The 22315-nt window shown below is 41.0% G+C and overlaps 2 protein-coding genes and 1 non-coding gene across 6 annotated transcripts; 1 reads left to right on the top strand and 2 right to left on the bottom strand.

The window, feature by feature from the left end:
- The first annotated feature begins 3330 nt into the window (after positions 1–3330).
- fam83hb (family with sequence similarity 83 member Hb) lies at positions 3331–16568 on the top strand. 3 transcript variants are annotated; one of them, XM_030741463.1, is made up of 8 exons: positions 3331–3481; positions 9459–9650; positions 9753–10085; positions 11067–11231; positions 11356–11480; positions 11580–12137; positions 12224–14552; positions 15075–16568. In XM_030741463.1, exons 2-8 carry the CDS (start codon positions 9528–9530, stop codon positions 15093–15095), a joined length of 3654 nt encoding a protein of 1217 aa, XP_030597323.1. In that variant the 5' UTR covers positions 3331–3481; positions 9459–9527; the 3' UTR covers positions 15096–16568. The 3 variants fall into 3 exon arrangements, with proteins under 3 accessions (XP_030597323.1, XP_030597321.1, XP_030597322.1); XM_030741461.1 differs by lacking the exon at positions 15075–16568 and having other exon boundaries at positions 12224–15063; XM_030741462.1 differs by lacking the exon at positions 15075–16568 and having other exon boundaries at positions 3343–3456; positions 12224–15063.
- On the bottom strand, positions 16518–21545 carry si:ch211-199g17.9 (synaptonemal complex central element protein 1). 2 transcript variants are annotated; one of them, XM_030741465.1, is made up of 10 exons: positions 21439–21545; positions 20921–20959; positions 20777–20839; positions 19377–19451; positions 19230–19277; positions 19071–19125; positions 17652–17741; positions 17504–17567; positions 17368–17400; positions 16518–17206 (listed from the first exon to the last, which is right to left on the bottom strand). In XM_030741465.1, exons 1-10 carry the CDS (start codon positions 21452–21454, stop codon positions 17117–17119), a joined length of 573 nt encoding a protein of 190 aa, XP_030597325.1. In that variant the 5' UTR covers positions 21455–21545; the 3' UTR covers positions 16518–17116. The 2 variants fall into 2 exon arrangements, with proteins under 2 accessions (XP_030597325.1, XP_030597324.1); XM_030741464.1 differs by having other exon boundaries at positions 16520–17220; positions 17334–17400.
- On the bottom strand, positions 19559–19691 carry LOC115788839 (U8 small nucleolar RNA). The gene has a single exon (XR_004020630.1). It is a non-coding gene; the product is annotated as a U8 small nucleolar RNA (small nucleolar RNA).
- Positions 21546–22315: the final 770 nt, after the last annotated feature.

Below are 22315 nucleotides of genomic sequence, written 5' to 3'. Positions count from 1 at the left end.
CCATGGTAGAGGGTGACTGTGCCTCCACACCTAAACATAAACATGAGGATACTCAGGGGTTACAGTGGGATTCAGAAGGTGGAGGAACCCTAAGATCAGCTGTAGTGGCTCCGCATGGGGAGAAGAATCACAACTTTCTATTGTGAGCTCCAGTAAATGATGCTGGTGTGCAGGCTGTGATCAGCTGACCTGTTGCTACTCTCTTCTTCCTCTCCTGTCCTCTTTCTTACATCTTTCTCCATCTGTGGGACGTTATCGCTCCTTCTCTCCCTGGAAATACAGCAGCTGTTCCTTTGGCTAGCAGACACACTGTGTGACAAACTGCAGAGACTTTTTGTGCTATTTGTTGAGCATTTAGAAACGTTGCATTACCGCATGTTACTCTCTTTGTGCTCGCTCTTCGTCTGCAGTGCTGCCTAAATGTTGAATTACCGCGAGCACAACTTGACGGACATCGACGGTCCGGCCCACTGTAACCCCTGATTATAGCGCTATAAATGATACATTAAGTATACGGTTTTGCCTGTTTAATGTCTTTGGATGCGATAATCCCCGGTGATGGAGGACAGTAACGAGCTTGTTTTGAAAATGTAAGAAGTAGAAAGTACAGATACTTGTATAAAAATGTAGGGAGTAAAAGTAAGTAGTCAGAAAAATAAATACTCGAGTAAACTACAGATACCCGAAAAATCTACTTAAGTACAGTAACGAAGTATTTGTACTTCGTTACATCCCACCTCTGACAATAAATAAAAAAAAATCCCACTGAATTATATATTAGATAGATAGATAGATAGATAGATAGATAGATAGATAGATAGATAGATAGATAGATAGATAGATAGATAGATAGATAGATAGATAGATAGATAGATAGATAGATAGATAGATAGATAGATAGATAGACACACAGTGTCCTTGCCTGCATTTACACAGCTACTGAAGAGCTCAAAGGTCAGGAATATGGCTGCTGCTGCGTATCTGAGTACCTAACAGACATGGATGAACAGGCAAGCATTCAAACAGGAGACACGCCCTTGGAAGCAGGACTGAACATAAGTTATAAGTGTGTGTGTGTGTGTGTGTGTGTGTGTGTGTGTGTGTGTGTGTGTAGGCTATCAAAGACCTATCAAAGTAGGTGTGTTCTTTGTGATAGATGATAGATGTTTTAGGACAAAGAAGAGCCAAAGTACACACACAAACACAGTTTACGTATACCTGCATGACACTTCATGTTATCACGGCTGCTATGTCGCTACCAATTAGTGTGAATCAGTGTGGCAGTTGGCACCGCACCAGACCCCAATTCGGCAGAGAGGGGACCACAAATATGGGCCATATTTGAGGGGGAAGAACTAAGTGGTGCAGCCTGCAGAAAGGTGGTGGTGGTGTTTTGATTTTGTTTATTTACGGTGGATTCTTATAGAAATGGGAACTTCAGAAGTCTGCTGAGTCAGCATTAGTGTTTTGCCATGGAGAAAAACAGCACACTGACTCATTTACAAGGATGTTCACACAGGAACATGGTCTCCAAAGAAACCACTTTTTCCTTTAAAGCTGTCTATGTAGCGTTTGCAAAGGACACACTGCCCAGTTGTATTTTTATAAGCTATAGGGTGAGAGGCAGGGTACACACTGAACAGGTTGCCAATCTGTCACAGGGCTAACATAGAGAGACATTCACACCTACAGCCAGTTTATAATCACCAATTAACCTAACATGCACACTTGTTTTTGGACTGTGGGAGGAAGTTGGAGTAGCCAGAGAGAGCACATACAAACTCCACACAAAAAAGGCCCCAGACTAGATTCAAACCCAGGACCTTCTTGCTGTGAAGCGACAGTGCTAAGCACCGCTATACCACTCTGAGCATGCCTGAATATCTTGGAAGCTAAGCAGAGTTGGGTCTGGTTGTTTACAATATGTATTAAGCGTTTGTGACAGAAGGAGAGAAGCACAAGTGAAATGGAAGGTTAGATGGTAGTGAGACCTGCTATAAAGTAAGGTTTGGAGACGGTGGCACCGACAAAAAAAAGAAGAATAACTTGGAGGTGATGAAGATGCTAAGATTAGAAATGAGTATACTGGAGGGACACCTCAGGATGAGTGATTTGGAGACAAAGTTAGAGAGGCAAGGGTGAGATGGTTTGAACATGTGCAGAGGAAGGATAGTGGATATATTGGACAAAGGATGCTGAAGATGGAGCTGCCAGGTAGAAAGAAAAAAGGAAGGGAAAGAGGACATGCAGAGGGGCTGGTATGGCAGAAGATGATAAGGATAGGGTGAGATTGAAGCAGATAATCTGCTCTGGCAATTTCAAGTATTAACAGGTGATGATCTCACTTCTTGTCATAGTCCTGTTCGCTATACACTGTACAATTATAGGTTCAATGGTTTTTATTAACATCTGAAAAGCAACAACCTGCAATATGTACACTGTGCACCATCACTACAGGGGTCTCGGAGGGTAGCTTGTTGCTATCCAACACTGGACATCACATCACACCTCCACAAAAACACATGACTGAAATCATGATCAAAATACTACTAATATTAAAGATTTGAAGTTAAATATTAACAGTCATTGCACTGCCTCACTATATGAGCAAAAAACACAATTAAATTTAAGAACACAAATGTGAAAAATTAGTATTAGTAAGTTAAAGGCACTAGTTTAAATGGAATAAAGGCTTGCTTGCGTTTATGGTGTAGCAACAAAATGCCCGATAAACTGCATTTTATTGATGAATTTACACATCACAGTTTTTAAATGGTTATTGATGTCACAAATACTGTCAGAGGCTTTCTGTGTGACTCAGGGTTGCCTGAAAATAATTTTACTGACAAAACATTAAAAGTTCACACTTCATTTAGCAGTGCAAACAATATAAGAAGCAAAAATGAGACAAAAACAACATTAAGAGTCAAGTGCACAGATGAATAAGGCTTTTATTGTAAAGACCGCCCGTTGGATCAAACTCGTACACAAACCTCTCTGCAGGAACTTCCTCTTTTGCTTGAAAACTAGCAGCCATGACATAAAGGCCACTTTTGAAACGTGCCCGGGGGAGACAACTTCCAATGGCCTTCCGCTCCCAGTGATCAACCGGTCTGGGAGGAGTCTCACCGGTGGGAAAGCCCTGCCTTCGCAGGAGTCGCCCCGCTCCTTCCTTGTTCGTTCGCCGCGCTGTGCTGCGCTGTTCAGTTTATTGTGGCGGCGGCTGCGCAGGGTCACACACCGCCGAGACGAGACTGAGCCCGGGCCTGGAGTCCGCACAGCGTCGCCTCTGCTTGCTGATCAGTGGTGGTGGGGGGTGCACACCGACGGGGGGGAGGGGGGTTTGGGCGGTGTTTTTGTCCGACCCGAGGAATGTGACGCACGGACGGGAAGGAGACGCACATCAGCGGTTTCACCGGGAGCAATAAAGCCGTCGGTACAAAGAGAAGAGAGGAGGCAAGTTCTGGAGCAAAGTGAGGAGGTACGAAGTTGAAATAAAGACGAACAGTGGGACAGAAGAACTTTTGTGGTATCCTGCTCTGTTGTGCTCTGTGCAGTTTTATTATCACCCTCTAACTGAACCCTTATTATCCCCTATCTCCAAAAAGCCTTGTTATCGTCTCCTCTATTCATGTGGACTGTGTGGATTAAAAAAAAGTGAAATGTAGGCTACTTTCCTCATTTCCTCATAAGCCGCTGGTGCTTTATAGAGAATGAAGTCATCCAGGTAGCTGCTGTGCAATGCAAAACTTGAACAGCAATGTTATTACAGTGTGATCACACAGAGGGCTCAAGGCTGGCAGGAAGAGACAAACTGTGCTGCCGTCTTTCCAGCCTTTTGAACATAAAGAAGAGGAAGAAGAAAAAGCATGCTTTCAGATTGTTTACAGCTTTGTTTGTGTGGCACTGTAGGAGCTACAGCTAATAAAGAATGCTTGAAAAGGCAGGGACAATTTCACAAGCATTCCTAATGCACCGGTTGCACAATACCATGCATGCACTGCTGGTCACTGTCATTATAATAGCTTGAGATCCTTCCAGTAACACAAAGGCATTGCCCTGTAATCATAAAAAAAACTTGTTTGTTGAGCAAAGAAAGACACACTTTAGGAAGAGTATTTATGACTACGCGTTTGGATCACATGTGGATTACGTTTTGACATAAAGTCAAAAACTTGATGCGATGCATGCATTCAGAGATAAATGACACAGGAACCACACAGTGTGTTTACCTGTTTCATTTATGTTTGAATGACTTTGTAATCCAAATAGATGTAAATATATTCTGAGTGCATCGGTCTCAAACACACACACACACGCACACACACACACACACACACACACACACACACACACACACACACACACACACACACACACACACACACACACACACCCTCTCCTTCAGACTTTGGTTTACAAGCTCTCGTTGTGGTCTTTATTACAGGCACTTTGGCACTTTTGTTTCGACTCAAGCGTGTATTGATTTCAGCTTCACCTTCAAAAGCTTTTCCCTCCGTTCAAAGTGAGTCACTGGGCAGAAATAGTCCAACATGTGGTTATAATTTGAAGAGAGGAACATTAGCAGTGCCAGGGTTTTTTGTTTTTCCTCTGGTGTGCATGTGTGCTTCTTATTATAGGTTTAATGTTGTCACACAGTAGCCTTAAGGGCAAGGCTGCATGCCATTCATTAGTTTGTTTGCATTATATGTGATAGAGAAAACAGGGTCGGAGTCTGGTTGTGAAGGTGTTGTTATGTATACATGAGGTTTTGTGTGCTTTTGGGAAGGAGAGCAAAGTTTAAAGTGGAAATATTTTGATGCCTTGGCTCCTGGGTTTTCCATAGAGGACGACCGCAGGCCTTTTAAAAGCGGTTGGAAAGATGGCGGGGACCTCAGTGGACCAGTTTTTCTAGCAGTGCTGCTGCATTAAACCCAGCTACACAAGAAGGGAGGATACACACCGCTGTGTGTTCTCACATACTGTATTCATTCATTTGACCTTAAGCTGTTCCTTTGTGCAGCATTCAACAGTCGCGCTGAGGTGTGATGATATACAGGGAGACAAACCGTGCTCTGTGTGTGCACTTATCTGCGTCTGTGAAGGTTAATCTGACGAAACATGGCACTGAAAGGTCCTGACAGGAGCATCTGGAGATTACTGGCTCATCTCTCCAAACCTGTTTTCGGGTATTGTTTTCTCACCCGGGTCACACCGAATTAATGCAGAGCGTGAACCGGCCAAAGAGGTATGCCGGATCAGTCGTGGTGTTTGTTTAGTGAGGTGTGTTCGGATTCGAGTGTGTGAGCGAGAGAAAACAGGCAGTGAGGATTTTTTTTTTTTTTTAGAGTTTCTTCTTGATAGTTTGTGTCCTCAGGCTTGCTTCTCTCATGTCTCATGATTTACATGTCAAGACAGATGAAATTTACACTCCCTCTGCTCTTCACCTACAGTTCTCGCCTTCTTCTCATTCGTGCAGGAATGCTGAGAATGGACCATTTTTACGCTTTGTGAGCAAACACTGTGCACATCCGAATATTTAGTTTATCAGCCCGGAGAAGCTTCAGTCTGTTGCTGCCTTTGTGTCCTGTCCAGCAGGGTTTAGTGTTTCAGACTGGCTTTGTTTATGGTACATTTAGGGCAGAATCTGTGAGCGACTGAAAGCTTTACAACAAAGGGAGTAAGACAGAGATCCCAATCATCATGAGACACTTTCTGCAGTTTGATGCTCGCTGCAGTTGCTATAACAGCAAACAAAGCAACAGTATGTTTGAATATCATACCAGTCGGCCAGGTGAGGTGGGGAAAGTCTGTCATGCTTCTGACATTGTGTTATTCATCTGTTGCCTCGCTGTGCGGTGACACAGCAGTGATGAGGATGCATAGGAAACACCCCCCCCCCCCACTACCACCACCCCGAGGTTCTATTTAGTGCCACTGTGCTGTTGAGTCAACCAATTAGGTCATTTCCTCATCGGGCTGCCTTCCTCTAAGCTATTGTCATCCCTTTTAATAATCAATTGATTGCAAAAACAGTAACACTACCAAAAATACTTCTCAGTATTTATTTTGCTGGATTTCTTTATCAAATGTGACAGTAAACTTATTGTTTGTTGGTACAAAATAAGTTGTATAAAATACAATGAGTTATTCCTGCTGGGTTTTGGCCTGTTGTATTGTGTACATGTTGGTTTTTTCTGAGCACAAACAGATGCAGATCTCTTGGGTTTGCACTTTATTTGCAGCCTCAGTGGTGAGGTGCAGCCACCACGGTGCCATGGTGCTGCAGCAGACCATGCTTTAAAATGAAGACCAAAACAAGTTCCTTGGGATTCAGGGGACAATAATTCCATGCAACAGGCATGTGGCATTCCGGCATTCCTTCCCTGACCACCGCAGAGCATGGAAAGGCAAATGCTCACCACAAAAGCCTAATTTCAATGGCACAGGATGAATAGGGAAACAGGATGTCAGCCATTTTGTCAGCAGATGAATCACCATCTCGGCAGTCTGTTGCAAGTTATCCCCAGGCCACGCCAACCAGGCTACTTGATGACTCACCAGGTCGCTGAGTAAACCGGGTTCTCCCACTGATTGTGGGTTGGGACTTGGGCCCTTTGCTATCACCGTCATTAATCTCTCAAGTGTGCATGTAAGTTTACAGAGAACACATCACGCACAGTTGTAAAGCAGGTACAGCCTCACTAAACACCTACCCACCCTCTCACTCAGACCCCAGGTTAAACGCACACGCCCTAATTTACTCAGCCAGCTAGAGAGGTATCCACTTCCTGTTTCGACCACATGCTATGTGCAAAAGGAAGCTATGTATGTTTCCTGAGATTTATCAGCTTACTTTTAAAACTTAAGCAGTGCAGTGGTTGTTAGCTCTTTTCTCCACCAACACGTAACTCTCCAGAACTAAGCTGTCAGGACCACATTAAATATCACTGAAAGGGTGTCCTGGTTGGCTCAGTTGATGGTTCATAATATGTAAGTGTGCTGTGGGCTGGAATCAAGCCTGGGATGTTTGTTAAAACTGTTTATTTTCATTGTTTCTTTGTCTAATGCCAAAGAAAACCTTATAAGTGTGAGTATGTGTTTAGTAAAGTATCTATTTTATTTTTTGGAAAAAAGGTTAACAGTAACCTTTTACAGGGTATAGTGAAACTGCAGAGCAGCTAGACCTTCAGATGCAAGAGAAAAAGAAAAAAACATGCTGATGTGTTGTGATGATATCCTGCTTTACACTTTTTTCTGTGACAGTACACTGGTTGGCTTTGATTTTTGGCGTTTTTGTCAGACAAAACAAGCTTTTGATGGCATCGAGTTTAGAGTTTATTTGCCGGATGGCATGGTGGTGGAGTGGTTAGCTCTAGAGTCAGTATTAGCTGTTTGCTGACAAATCAGTATTGGCATTTATAACTGCTAATAAATAAAAATAAAAAACTAAAGACGAGATGAGGAAACGCCATTTAACCGTGGTGTGAGTGTTGATGTTGCAGAGTTTGTCCACTCTGGAATTGCACAAGTGTTTGCAATGCCACAAACACAACAAGCAGCTGATCTGAGCGCAGTCAAGCTGAGCATAAACGAGTAAATCACGACTTTTTGTGACAATAAAACAAGATTATTTTTAAACTGCATTGTCATATTATCTTAGTGAGGACTCATAAATAACTACATATAACAAATGTAAGGGAATTCTGTTCATGTTTCATGCGTCTGAAAGACGGTGATTCTAAACTGCCCATGTACAGTATGTGAGGTAGATAAAACGCTTGAAGTATATAGAATAAAGTGTTGTATGAAAGCGTGGTTTGAGTGATTTCTATAACCTTGTTTTATTATTCTAGCTCATTGTTATATTATCTATTATGTGTATGCTGCATATAATCAATTCAGTCATACACATATAAAACTAGAAGGACACACAGACAAATCTCATTTTGGGAAAAGAGGTCCAGATCAGCACCAAAATTCTCATTTTTTACAACTGTGAAAGCTTCATGAAACTGTGTGTGTGTGTGTGTGTGTGTGTGTGTGTGTGTGTGTGTGTGTGTGTGTGTGTGTGTGTGTGTGTGTGTGTGTGTGTGCGTATGTTTATAATACCTTGTGGGGACAATTTTCCTGACATATACTACGTTGTGGGGACCAATTGCTCCTTGTGGGGACTGGAACCTTGTCCCCACAAGGGGAAACCCTGTTTTTGGGTCAGGGGTCAGAGTTAGGGCTAAGGTATGAATTGAGTTTAGGTTAGGGTTAGGGTTAGGTATGTGATGGTTAGGGTTAGGAAAAGGGTAAAGGTAAGGTTTAGGCTGTAGAAATGAATGGAAGTCAATGGAAATTCCCCACAAAGTTAGCAAAACATACTTGTGTGTGTGTGTGTGTGTGTGTGTGTGTGTGTGTGTGTGTGTGTGTGTGTGTGTGTGTGTGTGTGTGTGTGTGTGTGTGTGTGTGTGTCACTCTTGCTGATAAACCAACAAACAAATCTACATCTTACTAATGCCGAACACACCCTTTAAGGTCTGAGAATCTGGAAAGTGAATCCTAAATTTCACCATCTCCTTCTCATTTTAACAAGCATTTATTCATAAAAGCTTACATAACGGCAGCCCTGTTCATCGTAACAATCTCGGTGAGTTTGGTTGCCGTGACCGGCAGACTTTTTTCAAAATAAGGTCTAAGCAGCAACATGAATTATGACGCACCAGCATGACAAGTTTATCGTAATACGAAAGAACCTGTCTCTACACCTCCTCATGCCTTTCCCACCTCTCCTTTGCACTCTTTGTTTCTCCTTCTCCCTGTTTTCTCTCTATTCAGCTGTTGTACTTTGTTCTCACCTTTGTATACAGTTTATTTTTTCAATAAGCAACACTAAAATTTCATTAATCGCTGGTGTTATTACAATGAGTTTCTTTCATTTAATTCAATTAATCATATGTGAGAAATATGAACGTTTAACTCTCATCTTTTCTACCTATAAAAGTTGCTCTGCGATGGCACCAATTACCCAGTTATTCTTTTATGCATGCATTCTGGAGTATTACTCATTAGTCCACAATCCCACATATTGTCAAGATGTATTGTTAGTTTAATTAAAGTATTACACTAATTGTATGGGCAAGCAATAAAAATCTGTCACAGTTATTAACACTGCGATAAATTTGCCTGTTAAACCGTTAAGCTGCCGTTGACTCAGCAACAATAGTTGCTTTGTGCGAGTGGTTACAGGTAACGTCTGTTTGTGTGTCCAGACACAAAGGCCTTTTCCTCTCAACACCCAAGGGGATATTTTGTTGAATCATAAGCATTGTGTCTCATGGATGGAGGAGTGGGTGCGTTATTTAAAGTATGCGCAAATACAGTAGAAAAGCGATCAGACTTAAATACATGAAAACCGGCTGTGAAGACGTTAAATGTTGTGTGACCCAATTTTATATTTTTTCTTGCAGGTTTAAATTCCTCCTTCCTCACCTTATCTTACCCCTGAGCCTTGACCTTTGACTCGACCCTTTCCAACAATGCCGCACCGGTCTCAGAGTTCATCGATAGGCGATAACCCTCTCGACCCAAACTACCTGCCTCCACACTACCGTGAGGAGTATCGTCTAGCTATTGATGCTCTGATAGAAAATGATGTACAGGTAACAACTCTCTTTTTGTTTTAAAAGCACCATTCAAATGTATAAAACACATATGCACTGCTTTTATGATCTCCTGAACTTTTGTGTCTCCTTCTACACCAGAGCTACTATGAATTCCTCCAGCTGGCAGATGTGCCCAGTTTTCTGGCACAGACGGAAATTGAACATATCAAGTCGACAATCCAGGTGCCCAACCAGACCACGGGCATCCCAGAGCTGACGTACCATGAGAGAGGCGCTGAGGATGAAGGCTCTTCTGACACCTACTGGCCGGTTCAGTCGGACCTGGCTGCCCCGGGGCTGGACCTGGGCTGGCCGTTGCCGCAGCACAGCTTTGCTGGTCCCACAGAGGTCACCACTCTAGTCAACCCCTCTGATCCTGACATGCCGAGCATCAAGGAGCAGGCCAGGAGACTCATCAAGAACGCACGCCAAGTAAGCAAAAGAGGATAAGAATGTGTTCAAACATGCACGCGTGATTTTCTTTCAGCAGACGATGAAAAAGAAAGTCATCTGGTTATGACATCAAAAAAATAAATGTTTTTAAATTCACATATTAAAGGTGCTGGCTCAAAACACGGCACATATCTATTCATTTGTATTCACATACACTACTCTCTCCCTGTTTATACGTATTACGACTGTACAAGTCAAGTGTTATTACCGTAGGAAGATATGAAAAAAAGGTGAGATAGAGGGCCGCCAGGGACATTGTGTGCATGTTGGTTATGTTATCTCATTAAGCTCATCTTACTTTTTATGCTGCTCTGCCAAGTCCGCCACCACACCCTTACAGACATATTTATAACTGACTGGCCTTTAGCTAAATAAAATGGCTGATTAATGGAAATAAGGATGCCAAATGCAAGCAGTCAAACCTGTTGGTGTGGTGGGTTGTGTGTGTAGCTGTCTTCCATTTCTGCGGGTGTGTTTATGGAATACATGTTTGCATTCAGGCAAAACTGTCAACATGCACATGGTGGACAGACTTGCTTCTTATTGGTAAATCTTATATAAGGCATGCTACCATACGCCTCACTTTTAATGGTATTTCATCATCGGAGTCATATCTGTCTGACGTCTGCTCTGTTCTGTCCTGAGTTCTTGCTGCTGATCTCTCCACCATGCTTTCCACATGTGGGTGTGAAAGGGCAAAGAGTTCCCGAACAGAGCAGCGCAGCCAGATATAAATATGAATTACTAAAGCTCTAAATAACAGACTTCTTTTGAGTATAGTGGTCCTGACTGAACTAAAATATAGACTTGGTATTTTGTTGATTAAAAGCACCATAAACTTGTACACAAACACAACGCTTTGTGCTTTTGCTGTAGCAGCAACTGTACAAAATGGTTTATTTTCTTTGTTAAACTGAACAAACTGCACTTACTTTTCTTGTGTTTGCCCTCCTGCTCCAGGTTATTGCTGTGGTGATGGACGTGTTTACAGATATTGACATTTTTAGTGACCTCTTGGACGCAGCAGCACGCCACGTTCCCATTTACATTTTACTGGATGAGCTGGACGCCCATCACTTTGTCTCTATGGTTGTCAACTGCAAAGTCAACTTGGATTTTAATCCGGTCAGTTTGAATTTTATTACATTATCTCAAAACTGGATTAAAATTAAAAGCTGGCTCTTGTTATGCCTTTACTTATAGTTATCACAAAGGTTCATGTAACACAATTGAAATTCTGGTTTTATAGATGATACGTGTCCGGACCGTGGCAGGAATACCTTATTACACCCGGACAGGGAAATCATTTAAGGGGCAGGTGAAAGATCGTTTCCTATTGGCTGACTGCAGGGCTGTACTCAGTGGGAACTACAGGTGAGTAATTTAATAGTGTTAATAACAAATGTGCTCTTATGCCAATTATTTTTTAAATGCAAATGTCCTTTGCCTCTCTTGTCCTTTATATTCTTATAGTTTTATGTGGTCCTATGAGAAGATCCACCGCTGCATCGCCCACCTCTTCCTCGGGGAGCTCGTCTCCACCTTCGATGAGGAGTTTCGCATTCTCTATGCTCAGTCAGAGCCTCTAGTCATTGACCCAAACAAGGCAGCACTTACTGTTACTGATACAAGCAGCACCAGCAACTATTTAGGCAGCCAGTTTGGATTAAAGAGGTCCCAGTCTTTGCGTAACCCAATAGGTTACCGAAGACAGCCTGAGATTCCCTCTGCCTTCCCCCATGGAGACTCTGATCGTAACCTTGTGCTTCCTTTCCGGAGGAATGACGCGTTTCGTCAAACCATGGAACCTGGGCCAGGAATTACTATTGGAAAGTATTCACAGCAACAGTTTCGCCTTCAGCAGTCATTCCTGGAACAGGGACGGTCCATTGTGTCCAGGCAGATGGAGATGAGTGCCAGTGCCTTCAAAAGACACAGCTATGCAGAAGGAACCCAGGAAACCTACACATCTTCAAGACAATTTATGCAACACAGAGTCATGAACAATCTGGACGAGACAGACTTCCACAGGTAGTAAATCTTTTAATGCATGTTTTTATGTGTAAATATATGCATTTATTAAGCAACAATTAATAACTGCTGTACTTAAATTACAGAGAACAGATTCAAAGCAGCCACTACTACAATGAAGGGCCGGGGCCGGGTTCTGGCCACGGACACTTGGACAGACTTCGAGGCCGTCCTCCACACCTCTCCATTGACCAGTATTCAGACTCAAGCTTTCGCTCAGACCCGGAGGCTCCACCTGGAAACTACGGCAGAGAATACTTTTCATCTGAGGATCTCAGAGGACCCGAGGGCCACAACGCCCCTCCGTTAGCTGGGAGGTATGGGGGAGGATCCTCCCATAAAAGGCCAACCATAGGCCAGGCGTATGCCTGTCAGAGTTCACCAACCCAGCTCCACCCACCGGAAAAGAAACCATTTAACAAACAATATGATCAAGAACAAGAACAGGACTCAAGTGTAAAGCAAGGGCTGAGAAGTTGGAGAATCCACTCCTATCTAAGCACTTATGAGGACAGTGGAGAAGAAGGCCTGACTCAGCCCATGGGTCCTGATGCTTTTGATGAGCATCCTCAAGCTGAGCAACCAGCTGAAACTGAAACTTCAGCTCCATGCTTTGGAATAAAAGAGCCACCAAATGTTCCCCCCAAGCCCAGACCTGATATCCTGAGACCACGCTTTGGAAAGCCTAAACTACCTGAGAGCAGCAGTAAAGACTCTGTCCTACCAACATCCAAGGATCTGCTTCCTTCTCGTCTTGTGCTGGAGAGAAAAGAGAGGGAGAAGAAGGAAAAGGAAAACGAGACAGAGAGGAGTACAACAAGGGAGGGGGCTGCAGATGTGGAGGCAAAAGGTGCTCCAGAAGTTCTTCTCTCCAAACATGAGTCATTCCGCTCACGTATTAACCCACTCCTCCAGCGTAGCTCTCGTCTGCGTTCCTCACTTATATTCTCATCTTCCAAGGCAGAGATACACAGTGGTAGCTTAGGTCTAAAACCAGCCACAGAACAAGATGAGGAGTTAGATATGGTGCGCACCTCCTCTATTGTGGCCCAGATCCTAGAAAAGAGGAGGTCATTATCTCGTGAACCTTTCGAGTGGCGAAGGAAAGCTGAAGAGATGGAGAAGGAGAAAGAAGAAAAAAAGGAGAAGCAAGAGGAAAAAGTGATACAATTAAAAGATGAGATTAAACCTAAAGAGGAACCTGAAAAAATTAATGAAGAAGTAAAGACAACATCCACTGTTGAAAGACCCAAAGTCACAGTATCATTAACTCTGAACGACCCAGCCAGCCGACTGCAGTACTTTAAAGAACTGGAGGCCAAAAGAAATTCCTCAAAAATGGAGACAGAGCCATCGCTAAAAGCATCAGAGCCCGCTGAAAAAAAGCCAAATCTTTTGGATAAATCTCCTCCCGACATTACAGCAACTTCAAAGATCCCAGCGGTCACGGTCAGTGCAGCAGAACCTGAACCCACAAAGTCAGACATCCCGGCAAAAGTGGCAGAGCTTAATATTCGCAGACCTTCACTCAGTTCATCAAAACCACCGATAATCACTGCCAAACCTTATTCAAGCTCACCGAAGCCGTCAGAGATATTGCAATCTCAGAAAGAGGAGAACACATCAGAAGGTCAAAAGAAAGATGTATTCAGGTCTCTAAAGCCTCTTCCTTCACCTAAGATCTTCAAGAGGGATCCGTTGAAGCTTAAAGGACTGAATCCTCGTCGCATCTCCTGTGGTGAGGAGACTTTGACCACAGACGCTACAGATGCAGAGAAGAGTGAAATGAAAAAGAGTCGCTCTCTGTCACATGATGACTCTAAGGAAGGACTGAAAAAGGTTATGGGATCTACTACATCCATCAACACAATTGGTGAGGGAAAGGGTGAGGGCAAGACACTCGACTTCCTAAAGAAGCAGACTCAGAGGCTAAAGGGATTCCTGGGACCGAAGGATAAAGAAAGGAAATCCTCAGTAGAGGATAGAAGCATGAGCACAGTCATAGAGGTTACTGGCGAATCAAGCAAAAAATCATCATCATCATCTAAAGATATAGCGTCTACCACTGCTGATCAAAACACAACCAATCATAAAACATCAGTTGGAACACCTGGAACATCTGTCTCATCCAGATACCAGCCCGCGGGCAGCTCTGTTCTTTTCAGCAGCAACTTACGAGATGACACCAAAGTCATTCTCGAGCAAATCTCCGCCAACAGCCAAAAGAACCGCCAGGAACGAGAAGAAACGGGAGGGGACAAAGATGGAGATGCCGGAGATAAAGGACTGGAGAGACAGAACTCCATAAAAAGGAACCGATTTCTGCGACCAGCTGGCAACAACCAGGAGCGGGAGGGACTGCTGAGGAGGATAGAGAGCCTGAGGAAGGAGAAGAAAGTCTACAGCCGTTTTGAGGTAGTCTATCACAGTAAGGGAGATGTTTGCAGTGTAGATGGGAAAGAGATATGAGAAAAAAACAAAAGAAAAAAAAAATGCTTAGCTGTAAAACACCAAAGTAGTAAAGCCAAGAGGGGAATCAGGGTTTTAGATTACATATTATATATTTTGAAATTGCCTAAATAACTACAGAAATATTTGAAAATACTGTAGTCTTTATTCTTAAAAAACAGCATGAATGTTATAGTGTGTAGCTTTTGAGCAGTGTAAATACATTTTGATGGACTGGCTAAATGTGATTGTCTTGTATATACAGATACGAGCAAAACCACAGTGCATCACTGTTGTGGATTTTTATCCTATTTTAAAGAGAATCTGTTTTTATGAATAAATGATTAACTGATTAAGCTGAACAAATAAAAGCGTGATTAAGGCGCAGAGAGCATGGTACGTCCTTCTGAAGGCCCAAAATAATGACAGCAGGGAGGAGAGGGAGGAGGTAAAGAGATTTCACTGTTATCCCTGTTGTTCTGTTAACAGATGGGGAATAGCCTGGGATAACGAAAAGATGGAGGAGCGACCTTTTACGCGGAAACTATTTATGCAAGACTATCAAAAACATCCATTGCCTACGTGTGCCAACAACACTGTGAGAGTACCTCTGGGGCTTAACACTACAGCATTTTCTGGATTTTTCACAAGAAGTAATAAAACATGAAAGGACGATATATAAAATGGTTAAAACAAACTAAAGTCACCAAGTTTGGAATGTGCCTTTTTGCCAAGATCTTGTTCTACTTTTTTCCTTATATGGTGACTGTGGTGACAAGACTCTACTTTCAGACTGGCTCGATGGGCCAGTATGTGGCTCAGAAACAGCACGGTTTACCTATAAATGAGCTTTTATGAACGGGACTAAGAAGAAAAGGGAAAGGGCACAAGAATGTATAACATGCCAGTCACAACACACAGCAGTGTATGACAGCACATGGATAGTACCAGTGTTGTGTACGGGCGACTTTGCAGCTGGAACTTGCTTAAAAGTGAATGGGAGAAAGTGTCTTTGTACCAGTGGCCCATCAAGGGTACTGCCAAGGTTTTGGAGGGGGTTGTGAAAAGATTGGAGAAAGTCAGTGAAATTATAGAGTGTAAAAAAGTGTGGAGGGAAGAAAGTGAAAATGTTGGGGGAGTACAGGTTGGATGGGTGGGTGAGGCTGCAGTGGACTTTAAACACTCGAGAGCTTTCCATTAAATCATACACCCACTTCTCAGAGTTGAAAATACATAACCATTCAGAGAGGAGGCCTAGGAGCTTCCACGGAAAGAGGAGTGGTGTTTATGTATACTAGTGTTTGTTTTATATAATGTAAATAAATATGCAAGATTTCCAGTTGGCCTGAATCACTGTAAAAACAGAGGTTTTACTTGCCCTGTTTCCCTTTTTTTCTTGAAATTTTAAATCAGGCATTACCTCTAAAAGGAAGCATACAAGAAAGAACAGGTATATTACGCAGTACTGGAGCAGTGCCATGCCTCCTTATATAACTCCTAAAACCTACGCCCTGCACAGGATTCCTAACTCCTTCGTTGGTTTGCAGAAACTATTAAACCAAAGACTTACTGGTCCCATGCTGCCTGATAGCTCGGCAGGGCATCAAACCACTTATGGTTCACTGTGTTTTTGCTGAGTACATCAAAAAAAAAAAAAAATTTAATGATCTACTGTATGCTGTATGGATGCTTCTGGGTGGGGGACACTGTTTTCTATACAGGGTTTTATTGTACATTAAGGACTGTTTATATTTTAAGTGATTAAAATAGATCGTGATCACCCTCGCTGTACTCTGAAAGTGCCTTGTGTTTATTTTTAATAATTTTAATGAATATGTGAGCATGTGGTTTGGCTGTTAAGAAAAAAAAAAAACAATTGGCATTAATTAAGGAAAGTCATTTTTGCACAAGTTTAATGTCTTTTTAAAAACTCAGTATTACAATGTGTTTGAAATACTGCAAAAAAAAAAAAACCTCTTGCAATAAATCTCTTTAAAACTGAATGTCATTGTGGCTCTGTGCATATACAGACATATATACACACAGCATGTATGCATGTAAACTGCAGTAAATGGTTGTACTACTTTCATTTATAGACTTCTAAGATTTCACACAGATGAAAATAATGTTACAAGAATTTTTTACAAAAGCTTTGCCGTTTTTAAATATATGAACACAATAAATAATATCACAGTTATATGCTGAACACAGTATCAAATGGATGAGAATCATTGGTACGTCTGTGTGGAAGAAACACACCACAACAGATAATCCAGGATTCATACATCAACCTTCAACAAACAAGCTGAAGCCTGACAAAACTACTGATATGAAAACTATGAAATGATATGAAATATCCAGGTATGCAGGGCTAAACAGAGCTCAGCAGCCAACTCTCAGTGCAGAATCACTTTACAGGATTCTGCATCCTTCAGGCTGATGAATATTTGGCATTTAGGTTTGAGAACAGATGACTAATCTAAGTATAACTGGAACCATTACATCTGAATCTTTAAAACAGAGTAACAAGCTTATTCCTCCTGAGTCTCTGCAGTTACTGCCTCAGACTGCTTCTGGTTCTTCATCTCTTCCAGCGCCTCGTCGAGGTTGTGCAGCTGAGCCAGCTTTAGTTTTTCTATCAGAATCACAGAATGAGATCAAACTGAAGGTGCTGGAAAGTGGAAACAAATGCTGCACTCACACACACACAACATTTGTGCTTAAAGAAGAGTGCGCGACGATGCTTACCAGCTGCCAACAGCTGGCTCTTTGTATTCTGAGCACCCTCTAATTCATCTGGCAGTCTCTCTGGAGTCTAAGTAATGATTTTGAGGACAAGGTTATCAACAATACAAATAAGGCACATCTGAATCTTTCCACATTAGAGATCAGGAGAAAAATAAAACACAAACACTTACAAAGACATAGAGTAGATTCTTGTGTTGCTCTATCAGCTGATCAAGCTGGTTTTCAAATTTCATCCTACAGAAACAAGATTTGTGTAAATTAATACAACAGCCAGAGGTTTCTGACATTAAACAGATCGTTACACTATTAAAAAAGTACCGCTGCTTCCGGTGTTTTAGCTTGAGCTCCTGGATTTCATATCTATACTGCTCCAACAGCTCCTCGCTTTTCTTGTTCAGCCATAACTGCCTGAAACACACAGAGGTAAACATTAAAAGTTCCACATTTTCATTATTCAATTACTAATTTTAAAACATGAGTAAGACAGCACATGTAATACTTTAAATCCAACTTAATCTTGTGACTCAAACCAGTATTTGTCACTAAATAAAACGTGTAATTATATAAATGATTACATTATTTAGCCTCATTTGGAGGTTATTTCACAATGATAATGAATCAGTTTGCCAGATGTGGATTAAGCCTAACCTTAGACTAAAACCTACTTCAATGGCTATCCTCACTGAATTTTCCCTATCGGATTAGGGGTAACCAATGTGTGGGAACCTGGCTGCTAATAGAGTTTCAAAATGAAATAAATGCACATAATTCTTCAGGAAAAAAAATTCTCAGTTTCACCGGTTTATTCTGGCCATGTCAACATGTTTACGTTGGTTCATCTTTTTCCTGGTTTTGTACAAGTGTTACCAGCAAGGTTAATTAACTAAACCAAAAACTAAAACTAGATGTGAAAAAAACAAAACAAAAAAACATTCTAGTTACTTAAATAAAAATAAAAACTAAAGTTTGGGGGAAAAAAAACAAAAACATTTCGTGAACATGAAAAACAAACTAAATTAAAATTTGATCAACGTGTTTATTGGGACTTTGGATGTCTACAAAACTGAGATTCAGTTATTTTCAAAAACATGTGTGTTTTTATTGCAATGCCTGCACTGATATTCCTAAGTCTTGCCTGTGGCATATACCCTAAATACAATAATATTTGAAAATACTAAAACTAACACTGAAACTACTAAAAAAAAATGAAACTAAAACAAAACATTTTCACACAATAAAAATGAAACCAGAAAATCCACTCAGGAAACCAAGTGGAACTAAATGGAATTGAAACAAAAAGTCAAAAGCAAACAAAAACAGAAACTAATTACAAATACAGAGCTATGATAACTCTGGCTACCCGTTTACCTTTGGGATATTCAACACTGGAACGACATGATATTGGCTGAATGTTGTGGGGCAGCACATCCTTTCCAGAGATTTCATTATTTAAGTGGATAATTGTGCAAATTGTGGGCAAAAACCAATTTAAAACACAGTAAAAATAATAATAAGAGGTAGTAAAAGTTAAGACAGTCAGCACTGGGCTGTAAAATATTAACCCATTATATAAAAACTTAGTTAAGGTTCCACACCAATCAACTTAGCAGAGAAAATATCCAGGATGTTACAAATGATAGGCTACTGCCATCTAGTGTTAAACACCCCAAACACACTAACAGGGCCCATTGATGGTTCAGGTTCAGCAAAGCGCTCTCCTTTCAGCATGGAGCTCACCTGGCAGTGTCCTGCTCAGACTCTTCACATTGAAACTGCAGCTTACTGCACACCTCTGAAGAAAAACAACAGTAACCTCGCTCATCAGTGGGTTCACATTTAACTCTATACTTATAACTTATATACCTGTGTGGTTGTTTGCCACTAGAATGTGTCTACCTTCTTTTTCTTTGTGGATCGCCTCCAGTTTGAAGGCTTCAGTGTGTACTGCAAATCAAAGACAAGATCTCAGTTTACAGATCCACTGCTGATTTAGTAAAGACTGCATGGGGGGTATATGAGAGTAGCAATAATTTTGCATCTTACAGTTTTCCAGCTCCTTTTGCAATAGGTCACTGACTGATTTCAGCTTTTCAACTTCTTCTTCCAGGGCTCTTTTACCTTGAATTAAAGATAGAATTAATCACAGGACACAACTGTGCAAAATAATGTAATGGCAAGACACACACACTTCCTTGTTTTATATAGCTGATATTTTACAAAGTGTAATCAGAATGGCTCTTATGGGGTGTTGCTGTTCCCCAAAAGAGAGAGATACTAATCATATCTCATAGCTCTCCATTCATCATTTTCTGCAACTCCTTAATAGGAGTAACAGGTAAGGATATACCTTACTGACGATAACTTCACAACTAGCAACACAGCTCATATCATCGCTGCACACAGATGTCTTACTCACGGTTTTTGTTTTTTTTAATCCCTGAGCAAACGCTTAGCACTTAATTTATATGTACACCGCTATAACCTGAACATGTATTATGCAAATTTGGAAAAAAAATAAGTAACGATCTTTATTATTTCTGTTAAAGTAAACAAGTGAGCGCGTGCTCATTAACATATTCGTCATATCCTGCGCTCTCATTGGTGCGCATCAGTGCCGTTTCTATCTCACCATAACAAACTCGTTAACGTGGTTTTAACGCTGTACACGTGTCTCGTCACCGAAAATTACACGCACTCGCTTGTTAAACAGGTTTTTGTGAAATGGGAGAAAGATGCAGCGCTGTTAGACAACGGAAATGGAAAGGCTCACAAAGGCTAACCCGCGATTCAAGATAACTACCTCCCATCCGGATAGAGCTACGCTACTAGCTGAAATGCGTGCTGGATTGTACTAAACAAATTATATGTGGTTACACGCTGATTAAGCGAATAAGCTCATTATTCGGCAGATAAATGAGACACAAACGGTGGATTTATTCAATATTTATTTAAGCCTTACTACAACGACACGCATGCGCGTCGGTCGTGCAATTTTATACGAAGACGGAAGCACTCAACAGCGGGTTCGCTTGCATTACACGTATCCTTTGATTAAGATAATTATTAACTGTTAAGTGAAAATGAAAATACAACAAAACCAGATCAACAAGGCTTTCGATAAAACTCAGACTTTTATTTATTTATTTATTTTTTAGTAAAAACAGTGGGTGTTTCTCCGCTTAAAAAAAACTCGCGCATGTGGGCACATAAAGAAATGTGACTTAATTTGATAAATTTACTGAATAGTCTAAAATGTCAAAATGAGCCAAGTGTAGACAAAATAAACCACAACGTGTATATTAATAAACTTACAATGATAATAAAGAAACAAAAAAGCTCACCGGCAGGTGTCGCTATTGAGTCTGAACTGTACATGCCAGCGTCCCTCTTAAGTAACACATTTATTTAAACACAGCTGATATTACAGCCCAGTCGTACAGTACCCTGCTTGAGTCTCCTGAGTTTGCCCATCAGCTGTTCAACCTTTGGCTCCTGCATTTCTCCACCTGATTATAAAAGCGCACGGAAACATATCAGGCTCCAGGTTTTTCAGTTTATCAGTATGCTGCGAAACTCTCCTGGTTTACCTCCTCTAGGCGGTTGAACCATGTCCTCGATGTTGAATCCTGCGGTGTGATGAATGAAATGTTAGAGTAATGAAAACTGTTCTGGTTTAGCTCACTTTTAGAAATGTTTACCTTAACTTGAAGTAGCACTTACCCAGGTAACGTTGTTGTACAGGTTAACTTAAATAAGGTACAACTTTAATACCTGTTAGTGTTACAGTTAGCTAACTAGTGTAGTTTTAAGCTAACTAAATACAACTCCTCGGAGTTAGCTTCTTTCAGCTAATATCAGATTTATTATTTTAGTGGAATAACTTAAGATAGTGGAATAACTTAAGTTATTCCACTATCAACGTAATTTAAAATAAATCTGAGGTTATATTTGAGGGGTAAAATATTGATGATTTACGACTTTTGCAATTATGAACCCAACGGCTGTTTAGCATTAAAAAAAAGAAAGAAAGAAAAAAACACTTCTTGTCGTTTAATTTTCAATCTGCGTAAATGAGTCACAGCAACTTGAACTGACGCCGTCTCACCTTCTAAATTACTCATGTTTATCCTGGCACGGCCCTCTTTTCCCGAGCTACCTGACAGACTGCTTGCTGCGCTAATCTCCTCCTCTCAGCACGAGCCAAGGCGCGTGCGCAGCGCTGTTTCAGTATATTATCAATTAGCCTCTGTATTGATTTACAGCGTAAAAGCTTGTTAAATGTGACGTGACATAATTTTCTGTTTAAAAAATGTAATAAATTCATGACAGTTTATTAAAAGTTTGAAAACATTTTCAGTGTATTCAAATAATAGGTGGCGCAAATGTCCATTTAAGTGAACAGACTAAAAAGACTGCTAAAAAATTAAACTCAAAATAAAACCCTTTTATTTGTTAAAACAATCAAATCTTATAAAAACAGATAATCTTAAAGTTACTGAAATAATTTTGTTGTTTGATGATGTCAGGGTGGCACAACAATAAATATGAAGCTTTTATTATTAGGTAAAGGAGTAATAATAGTTAAAAGGAAATTTGATCATGCAGAGGACCCCATGGGGTCTTTATGGCTGGTTGGTTTCTGGCTCTCCCTTAAATATGGATTTTTTAAAATTATTAAAAACAATAAAAAGCTAAATTCAACTCACATGCAGGCTGCTACACTCTCCATGTCAGGTGGTCCAACTGACTAGGAAAACGTTATCTTGTTATAAAATATTTATTTCAGTTAAAAACTGAATGAATGCACTTGCTGCCAAACACAATAATGAAGACAGATTTACAAGTAGAAGCCTGTTTAAACTGAAAATAGTTGCAAAAAAAGGTTCTTTTACCAGCAAGTTACTAAGTCTCAGTCCAATCCTAATTTTGAATAAGTGAGTGACAAAAAAAACCAAAAACAAAACAGTGGTGGAACAAACCTT

Source organism: Archocentrus centrarchus, chromosome 11 (assembly GCF_007364275.1).
Source record: "Archocentrus centrarchus isolate MPI-CPG fArcCen1 chromosome 11, fArcCen1, whole genome shotgun sequence".
Classification (NCBI taxonomy): domain Eukaryota; kingdom Metazoa; phylum Chordata; class Actinopteri; order Cichliformes; family Cichlidae; genus Archocentrus; species Archocentrus centrarchus.
Note: the sequence above shows the minus strand (reverse complement) of the source record. Positions and strands in the feature narration are given on the sequence as shown.

Bases quoted from the DNA above. Each gene is read 5' to 3' on its own strand.
- fam83hb (XM_030741461.1), top strand. From the start codon at position 9,528: ATGCCGCACCGGTCTCAGAGTTCATCGATAGGCGATAACCCTCTCGAC. The intron at 11,481-11,579 runs GTGAGTAATTTA...ATATTCTTATAG, and splicing joins GTACTCAGTGGGAACTACAG to TTTTATGTGGTCCTATGAGA. The intron at 12,138-12,223 runs GTAGTAAATCTT...CTTAAATTACAG, and splicing joins GACGAGACAGACTTCCACAG to AGAACAGATTCAAAGCAGCC.
- si:ch211-199g17.9 (XM_030741464.1), bottom strand. The intron at 19,126-19,229 runs GTAGACACATTC...GTTTTTCTTCAG, and splicing joins GATCCACAAAGAAAAAGAAG to AGGTGTGCAGTAAGCTGCAG. The intron at 17,568-17,651 runs GTACTTTTTTAA...TTGTTTCTGTAG, and splicing joins CTAAAACACCGGAAGCAGCG to GATGAAATTTGAAAACCAGC.